The sequence below is a fragment of the Daphnia carinata genome, chromosome 9, assembly GCF_022539665.2.
Source record: "Daphnia carinata strain CSIRO-1 chromosome 9, CSIRO_AGI_Dcar_HiC_V3, whole genome shotgun sequence".
Classification (NCBI taxonomy): domain Eukaryota; kingdom Metazoa; phylum Arthropoda; class Branchiopoda; order Diplostraca; family Daphniidae; genus Daphnia; species Daphnia carinata.
This window is the reverse complement of record NC_081339.1, coordinates 9,200,213-9,209,909: the sequence shown is the minus strand read 5'-3', so window position 1 is coordinate 9,209,909 and position 9,697 is coordinate 9,200,213. Positions and strand designations below refer to the sequence as shown.

The window sequence follows — 9,697 nt, the reverse complement described above, 5'->3', positions numbered from 1 at the left end:
CGAAGCCATCAACAGTTCGCTGACTGCAAGCAACTTCACTAACATTGACAACCCGTCCACGGCCTACAAAACATTCAAATCCATATTGATTAATGAAAGCTTGAAGTTATTCTCACCACGGTCCCAAAATGTCCAAAAACAGGAGAAGCTAAGGCCTTGGTGGACTGCAGACTGCAGTAAAATCGTTGCTAAAAGTCGCCTGGCGTGCAGGAATTGGCTGCTAACACCGTCGGCCGCAAACAAACAATACCTCAACAAGATTGAAGCCCTGCTTAAGAGAACATTACCCAACGCAAGAAATCAGTCCTGGGAGAACCTAGAGGAAGACATCAATAAAACGACCAATATGAAAAAAGTCTGGAACTTTACCAAAAGCTTGCTTGTCGCAAAAAAAAACAATTTCAATAAATGGTCCAACATTCCAGCCCCTCCAACGGTTCCACTGTCCGATAAACACAAGGCTCTAGCGGATAGGTTCATAAGCCACTTCACCGGTCACATCTCCAACTCCAATACTCAAAGCGACGCAACCTCAAAGGGCCTCCTGAAGCAAGTCAAAATCGCCATTAAAGATATTAGAAATCCTCTAAATGAAGCAATAACATTTGACGAACTTACCTCTGCTCTTGAAGTGTCTAAGAGCAATGCCACAGGCCCCGACCTTATCCACAACAAAATCATTTCCAATCTGAACGCCCCAAATAGAAGCCACCTTCTTCACCTTTTCAACATCTTGCTAGCCAACGGATACTGCCCAGTCGATTGGAAAACGTCAAACATTATCCCCCTTCTTAAAAAGTGGAAAGATTGCAAGGACCTGGACTCCTACATGCCAATCTCTCTTACCTCCTGCTTTGGAAAACGATTTGAAAGAATTTTGAAGAATAGACTTGCCTGGCACCTCGATCACTACAACATACTCCCATCTAGCCAAGCAGGATTTCGCAAGGTTGTTCTCTACTGGATTCCCAGTCACGTAGGTATCCCAGAAAACGAACTTGTGGACCGTCTGGCAAACGATGCAAGAACGGACCCCAGCTGTAAAAAAATCGACTACGCCGACCCGTCTAAACTCGCATCAAATGTATTCCGCAGAGCTTGGTCCAAACTGATGACTTCATACCTGGAGAGTCACCATGGTTTCTTTGATTACCACCCCAGGAACTCGCTTTCTCCTGAGCCTTGGATGGTGCATCCTGACAGACTTAAAAACAGCATTCTCCACAAACTCCGCTCGAACCGGCTACGTTTAAACGCTCGTGTCTCGAAATTTGATCCCTCTGTATCCCCAAACTGTAGCTATGGATGTCCTGTACAGGGAACTCCCTCCCATCTTTTAATAGAATGTCCCTACGTCGCTGCCGAAAGAGAGGAGCTAAAAAGCTTCCTATCGGAGCTCAAACTGCAGCTGAACCTGTCCACTCTTCTTCATCCACCGCAAAACTGTGACAACCACGCCAAACTCAAGATCAGGGATCTGGTGTTAAATTTCTTCTGGAAATCAGGAATTCAGGAACTTCACAAACGCTGCTGAACCAAGTCAAAGTCCCCTCATCTACTCAAGTAATTTTCCGGTGCTAATTTTGGTCTCCTAGGACGACCCGTTCCCGATATGGCAACGCCACACGGGAGGCACCTTAAACAACATAAAAAAAAAGTTGTTGTGGTGTTTACTATTACCGGGTTTGTTGCATTCGAAAGATAAAGGAATGCTCTTTAACTCCAATTATTTATGTCAAATCCGTTCAGGATTCTATGAAATAAATCATAGACATAAAATATTGGATCACCCCTAAAATCGCACGCATGGAGTGTCCCTACCCGCGGCCTAGCCCTAGGATATGGGGGTGGCAAAAAAAATTCACGATAATATACAATACGTCCCATAATTCGAGCAGAACGTGTATAGCATATAAAACACAGACGAGACTTCCACGCTAAATGCTGACTTCTAAAAGAAGCTGTAGCGCCACTTGTCGATCCCATAGAGGAATGGAACATAAACTATCTCTAAATAAGAAGAGGAGTTCCCGTAATTTTTGTTGGTAGGAAAATTTTAAAAAAATTAAAAATCCGTACTCGAAAAAATGGAACGCAGAAATGAGACAGATTTGTTGAGCAACCTGAATCAGAGTCATATGTGCTATTATCCACTTGATGTAGAAGGTGAAAGATAGACGCGAGAGGTCAACTGCGATGTGATTCTAGTGCGTGAATCAGCATCTCAAACCAGGCAACCCCCTCTTCGCCTATTGCAAAACAAGGTGTTAAACATTTTGCCGGCTATAGTAGAATCTTATGTTTACCTGATTGCCATACGCGACGGAAAAATGCAAACAGAAAGTTAAGTGCAGCATTAGATCCTACTTCAGTTAAGGTAGCGACAATTGTGTGAGGTGACGACGCAGGATTTTTACTCTTCTCTGATGAAATGCTGGCTATTTCTTCATACACCCTTGCATGTACAGTCTATCGCTATGAATACAGTTGTAAGAAAACAAGACTAAAAGGAAAGACTACTACCATTTTCTCTGGACATTAGATTTATCCAGTTCGTTTTTATTCAGATTTTCAATCCCTCGAGTTCTTGAATCCTCCGCAAGGCGAACTTTCCTCACCTGTTCAATGTATCGACGGGAAAAGGATGAGCTACTTCGTTAAATTTTGAAGATTCAAACTGCTTTGTGAAGATCTGATGCAGAGATCCTCTAACTGTGTCTCAAGATTCTTTCTACATTCTATCACATCCCTCAAACCTAAAAATAAAAGGTGAGTAATCTTCAACCAACAAATAATAATGTAACAAATGTAAATCAAATCTACCAGCAACCTTGTTCCATGTCCATGTGTTACGAAATTTTATAACTAGTTTCTCAGTACATAAAGATCCAATTGAGCTTTGGGACATGCTTTGACATTTTAACTCACATTCCCCATCGCAGCATGCACAAGGGAAATTTCCACTTGGACTTCTTATTGATTTGTTATTTGTAGCTTCAACCAACAGATTAATCTGTTCAGATGTCAGTATCCCATTTTTCTCTAGTTTGTTCCAGTTTTCATTTAAACACTGCCATTCAAGTAGTAATTGGAGATCAAACTTTATGCCAAGATGATGGCCACTTTGAAATGGACTTTTTCTTAGTGCTGAAACAATTGCCAAACTATCCCTTTGAAAACGCATTTGGCTGGGGTGACAAAAAAGGCGGTATACTCGTTTAGACACCTTTCTTTCCAAAAAAAAAAGAAATACGTCAATACTAACGATAAATCTAATTTAAGCATTAAACCAATTTACCCACGATCATAGAGCACTATGAAATTAGGCTAAGAACTGGTTTCTTAACCTCATCGTCACGTATATCTAGCCATACGTCTATTGCCTAAACAGAAAGTGATTGTCACAGCTTGAATACAAAAAATTATATATTTGATTGAGAGCTGTGATGCGATTAGGTACGTCTGCTAGTCTTTGGCAGCGCCGGGTTGTCAACAAAATCTCCATACTTCCGTATGGAGAACAGACTACAGTGCTGGTGCAATCTATTGCAATGAAAGCTTTCGTTGCGCGAAGGGCCTTTTTCTCCTACTGTAACGGAATGTTTCGTTGCGCTAAGACCCTTTTTTCACCCTTTTTTTCAAACGCTGCAGCGGCGCTTGGGAAGCTTGGACTACGCAAAGGTTTGCTGTTGAAATCGTTTGTCGTAAAAATCGAAATTGTCGTAAAAAATTCATTTTTGAACATCTGATTTCTCCAGCCCCAAATAGGTCCTCCAACTACTTGGCTTCAACAAATATAATGTACCTTTTGACTTGAACTTTTGACATGCCTTGCTGTTTATCCAATATAACACTGTCAATTTTTCTTATTCTCAGACATAGTTTTGAATTCCATCGTAAAACCATTTGTTTCATATTATAAGCGTATTTTGCCGCGCAATTCGTCACTTTTTATCATGCGCTACCGTTTATCTTATTCACCCTATTTTACGCTTTTTTCCCTTCTTTCACGGCGACGTGTTGTACAGTGTGAATAAAGCCCATATGAAAGACACTGCAGCGCAGCTCAGATTGCCGTAAAAACGTCGCATCGAGGCGAGGCTTGCGTTCCAAATATCGTTATTTTTCACGAATGACGAGTTGCATGATTTTCATGCGATACATCGCAACTGATTATCTTTTCCATTAACATCGGCAGAAGGATTTTTAAAAATTTAGCAGACATCCACGATAGTTCTTTGTGTGTTTTCACCAGAAGCTCCATTCAGACGTGGTATTTGCTTTACGACATTTTTCTGGGCATAGGAGATTTCAGTTCTTCTTTTGGCAACTCTCGTCCACCGATGAAGAAACCATCTTTGCGCTGCGTCGGATTAGGCCGACCGTGCAGAATTTTTTCGCAACAATAGCTATCGTGAGCCACGATACTTACTAGCTTTCCCGATATGTAATTGAATATTAAAAACATGTCCTATAAGTTATATCTGTACATCGAACGCATGATGCAAATATAAATGCCGTCAACGTAAGCAAAATGTCTTTTATTTCTACAAAGTAGTGGACAGCTTTACACGTTTCGTTGTCATAGATGGTTATGCTGTGGACGTCGTTTATGGAATCACACACTACTCTAACTCTTTCGGTTCGGTAAAATTTTTGTTAGTGACAACTATAAAATTATTAAACACTCATAAAAAATATTTTTGAAGTTTAACTTACCTGTAACGTGAGAAAAGAGTGGGTTTGGTCGCCATATCCGTATTAATCCACCGTTTATAATTCATGTGGACACCTAATTTCCATTTAGAGTTGATAGCGTTTGCTTTCCATGGAACCAGCCAGCGTGGTCACAGCTCATCGTTGTTTTACCTGGCACGACCTTTGCGTCACTCTTTCCAGTCATTCCCAGACCTGCAATTAGAATTAGATAAACATTAGTAAGGCATATACACGCAGTAACGGCGTTAGCGAACCCACACCGTTACCAAACATAAATTGTTTTATCAAGTCTTTTATACTGTCAATAGATGATCTAACTACCACTGATAAAAGGCTACGGTTCATTATGGGAAAAGCTTACGTTTAATGTTAAACTTAGAAAACAAAATAAACAAAATTGGGAATTTTAATAAATGAACTTTATTCTTTACTTCCTTTAATGTCTGCTGGATAGAATTTCTGTTACGCTAGAACAACAATTACATGTGAAAAAACCCAAATAGAAAAATCGGATGGTCTAATCACGGGTCGGAATTGAGCAAATTATCGTTCACCCAACCTGATTTTAGTAAGATAAATTATATTATTTGTATTTCATAGACACAGACGTGTGAATACTCCTATAACACGATATTGATTTCTGTTCATCAAAGACCAGGAGACAAAATAAATCCTTCACCAGCCAAACAAAATAAAAAATGCACCGTGGTTAACGTGAAAAGCGAAAGTAAGGTATTTTATTCAACGCCCAAAACCTAATTTGCTCTGGCGAAATCTAGCTGCCAAAACAACTAGGTCAACTGAATGCTCTTTGCCTCTCACTCGACTATAAAAGTCCAGGATGGAAGGACTCAGACCATCAGTTGTTTATCAAACCCTCCTAATACAACATGAAGCTCGTAAGGCATTTCATCTCTTATTCTTATTTTGAAATAAAATTAACTTTATATTTAAAACGACATTTTCTGACAGTTCATCGTCGCCGCTTTCTTGGCCGTCGCTGCCGCTGTTCCATCCAGCTACAAGCCGGAGTACAACGCACCCGGCTACCCAGCCCCAAGCTACCCTGTACCGAAGTACACTACTCCTAGTTACCCCGCAGCGGCCTATCCTGCACCAGCCTACCCTGCACCAGCCTACCCTGCACCAGTCTACCCCGCACCAGCTTACCCTACTCCCAGCTACAACAAGGATAACAAATACGCCGACATCACCGCCACCAGCCAATCTGACGAGCGCAATCTCGATGGCAGCAGCCAATGGAGGTAAATCTATTTCATACTTTATACTCATTATTTTAAGAACTAAAGATAACCATTAGACAAATTTTATTATTTCAACCGATAGCTATGCCCAATCTGACTACACCACCCGCGAAGAGTCTCAGGTTCAGAAGAAGATGCAAGGAGTCACCTACGATTCCTACGGCAAAGAATCGTACGGTGAAGTCCTAGGCAACACCAACAAGGGATCTTCTTACTGGGTTTCTCCTGAAGGCGAGAAGTTCACTTTGACCTGGGCGGCTGACGAAGCTGGATTCCAGCCAAAAGGTGATCACTTGCCCGTCGCTCCCGTCCACGAATATGAGCTCCCAGTTGCACCTGTTCACATCCCTTTCAACGGCAAAGGCTATAAGATTTACTAAATTATATAAAATCCTGGCTGAACACATTATTTAAATTTATGTTCTGAATGCACTGGCATCTCTTGTATTATCGGTACAAAAAATACATGTGAATATGAATGTCAATCTAAAATCACGTGAGAAAGGAGTGAGTTTGTGCGTCGTAGCCGTATTAACTTTAACCACATTTTATAATCGACGTGGGCACCTATAGTTTCTTCGATTTAGAATTAAGTGCTGGTTCCCAATGCAACCAGCCAATGTAGTCGCAATTTAAAGTTATTCAAACTGTTCCGATCCTTAAGTCACTCTTTCATCCATTATCGCCTTGCAATTAGCATCAGATTTATCAATGAAGTCGAATGATTAACTTAACCTGTATAGATATTTACGAACAGGCTTCTCTAAATTTTTTATTTTAAATTTAATAGAGCTAATTTTAAGGAACATGAAAACAAGGTGGGATCGGTCGAATTACCGGTCGGTAATCCGTGTTGACTCTAGCTTCCTTCATTTAGGGGTACAGCGTTCGCTTTCAATTCGAGCCAAGGTTGTTCAGACTATATGGATCTTTACGACAGTCTTGAAGGCATTTCGACATGGAATGAGCGTCAGACAATCTCCAAATGGTCGGACTACGTTCATCACAATATAGCCACCATATACCATTAGTGCAGCCATGTGTAATAGTATATTGTAGCTAATGTGGATCTTTACGACAGTCTTGAAGCCATTTCGACCTGGAATTAGCGTCAGACAATCTCCAAATGGCCGGACTACGTCCGTCACCATATTAGCCACTGTATGCCATCGCACATAGTTGTACCCAGACTTGCCGTCCGATTATTTCTTGAGCGATTATCGGTAGCCGTCGATAATCGCAAAAAAAATGATCGGCGATCATTCGTCTGTTGAAAAAATTTGATCGGCGATTAAATTTCTTAGCGATTGTTTTTCCAATTATTTTTGAGCGCCATCTAGCAGTAAGAAAATAGCGTAACACTGTTTAAATTGAAAAAAATTGAAAAAGTGAACATTTCAAAAAAAGCGTCTGCTACAAAAATGACAAAGCTATGAGTAGACTTTCATATAGTCTCATCTACCGTTCATAGATGTCGCTAAATAATCGAAAAATAATCGCGATTAAAAATTAATTTTTTTCCACTTTAATCGCCGATTGCGATTATTTTAAAATAATTTGATCGCCGATTAAAATTTTAATCGAAATCGCAATCGCGATTAATTTTCAATCGCGATTACGGCAGCTCTGGGTGTAACAAGCATTCGTGACGGGAATCTAGCAGTCCCGCTACAAAATTTGGAAACTTCTCTTCGGTTTGGCGCTAGGTGGCAGGTAAGCCGCACATTCACGCATATCTTCTAATTTCTTTAGTCGTCTGCTGTGTAGTGTCACATCAGGAATTTTTCAGGAGCAAACAACAATCAATGGTATTTATAATATTATCATTGATTGCTTTCAGCCAACAATCAAGCCAAAGGTATTCTTTTCTCCGCCATGCATCAAAGAAGCCTTGTGTGAGACCTGCCTTCGGTTGTGTACAAATCGACAAAACTTATGCTCACACAGAGAAGTAACGTTTTTCAAACTGTTCATGCCCTGCGTAATAATGCTAAACGTAAATGGAGACATATCATACTTTTATTTCACATCAGTAAATTGAACTTGCATAGTACGTTCGTATTTGAAGGCAAGAGATCCGGCATGAGCTTTACGATTTTTAAGGCCTCGGTGTACCAGGTATTAACTGACGTTGTTACATGCACTGAAAGACCTTATTTAAATACACTGAGTAATCGCTTTTCGTTGTCGCTGAACCGCCGCAAACCAAACGTACTGGCCATTGTTGCACCGACGATAAATGCGTAATAATCCTTACATGAGCTACCGAGTTGAACGTAGCGGATTTTTCTTTCAACAGTAAGGTCTCACGTAGTCCAATGATTTTACCATCATGCGTAATAGCACGCAGGGGGAGGAGTAGACGAGGTAAGGCGCATTTGGAACACGCGGCAATTGAAACAAAAATTCTACCACTTAAAGTATGCAAGAGATTTCGTTTAAAAAATTTGAACTAACGGGAATTAGGGTTCTACATTTTTAGAAAAAATTGGAGGCTTTAGACTCCAAAAGTTTTCGAGTTATCCCTGAAAATTGTTTTTTGACTGTCCATTTTTTGTTTTTTCGCGGGCAATTTTTTCGTTTTCACGTCTAAAACGATGGAGAAAATCATTAAAAAAGGTCTTAAATCGTTTGTCGTTCATTAAGCTATAAATTGATAGCATTAATTTTTTCCTAGCTAAATTTTATCCCCCATAAACATTAAAACTCCGTGAAGACCCACGGTCGGAGCAGTTGGAACACCTTGTTCCAATTGCGACCCTTCCGTATGCGCGTCTCTTTTACTGTAGTCTGGCAACGGTGTTCCTTACGCAGCGTATTAGCAGAGCTCTTTTTTCAATTATTGTTTATTTTGTGTTTAATTTCGTCTGCTGGGTTGCTGGCATTTATCGTCTGCCACAATGTTTGCGCTTTTATTTACAACGTTGACGAAAGAAATTAAATTTTAAAAATTAAATTAAGGACATTAACAACAATTATAAAGTAAGGCTGGACATGCAATATTCGATTATAAAAATTTGATCTCCATACTATTAACCGTTCTTTGAATTACTAACGGTTTTCTGAACCTAATTCAGAAAACTACTAAAATTCATTAAATAATAATTAGTTAGTATAGAAAGTTATAAAATATCTTAAAAAATAAAGATTAAAATTTTCTATATTACTGTAAAAAAAATCATCAAAATACGTATCCCAGGTTCTGAGATATCGCCATTTTAGTTTCTTCATAAAACCGGGAGCTCTCTTATGGGAAAACCCACGTTTCAATTGCCCTACGCCCTGTTTCAATTGCCGAGTAGAATTGGCAATTGAAACAGCTTGGGGTACCTCCAGTTTTTTACGTATAGCAGATGTTCAACTTTGCCGAACCCACCCAAAAAAAATACGGTTATGTAGCTGAGATAATTGGCTACAAATCTATATATTTTTTAGTTTACTTGGACGATTTTTGTAATCGTACGGAACAAAAATAAGTTTTGTGTTCCAACCACGCCCTACCTCCCCTACACACTCACGATATTTCCCTAATGTATGGAGTGGGTGAGGGGGGTTATCCTTACGGAAATAATCCTCTCATTATTACGATTTCCACCCTCTCATCTCTTAACCTAGGCCATCTGGGCGGCGTCCAACCCATAGAAAACAACTTGATTTTTATTGCAACACACGTGGAACACAACATGCCCAACTGCTTTTTCAAATCGGCTGCA

The 9,697-nt window shown here is 40.0% G+C and overlaps 1 protein-coding gene and 1 long non-coding RNA gene across 2 annotated transcripts; one reads left to right on the top strand and one right to left on the bottom strand.

Moving 5' to 3' along the window:
• Window positions 1-2,133: 2,133 nt before the first annotated feature.
• On the bottom strand, window positions 2,134-2,751 carry LOC132088310 (uncharacterized). The gene is made up of 3 exons (XR_009421784.1): window positions 2,524-2,751; window positions 2,307-2,455; window positions 2,134-2,249 (listed from the first exon to the last, which is right to left on the bottom strand). It is a non-coding gene; the product is annotated as an uncharacterized LOC132088310 (long non-coding RNA).
• Window positions 2,752-5,587: 2,836 nt separating this feature from the next.
• LOC130685742 (larval cuticle protein LCP-22-like) lies at window positions 5,588-6,407 on the top strand. The gene is made up of 4 exons (XM_059497093.1): window positions 5,588-5,618; window positions 5,692-5,809; window positions 5,855-5,984; window positions 6,067-6,407. The coding sequence occupies exons 1-4, from the start codon at window positions 5,610-5,612 to the stop codon at window positions 6,362-6,364; spliced, it is 555 nt and encodes a 184-aa protein (XP_059353076.1). The 5' UTR covers window positions 5,588-5,609; the 3' UTR covers window positions 6,365-6,407.
• Window positions 6,408-9,697: the final 3,290 nt, after the last annotated feature.

Excerpts from the sequence above, each read along its gene's own strand:
- LOC130685742 (XM_059497093.1), top strand. Across the intron at positions 5,810-5,854 it reads ACCGAAGTACACTACTCCTA|CCTACCCTGCACCAGTCTAC; the intron begins GTTACCCCGCAG and ends ACCCTGCACCAG. Across the intron at positions 5,985-6,066 it reads GATGGCAGCAGCCAATGGAG|CTATGCCCAATCTGACTACA; the intron begins GTAAATCTATTT and ends TTCAACCGATAG.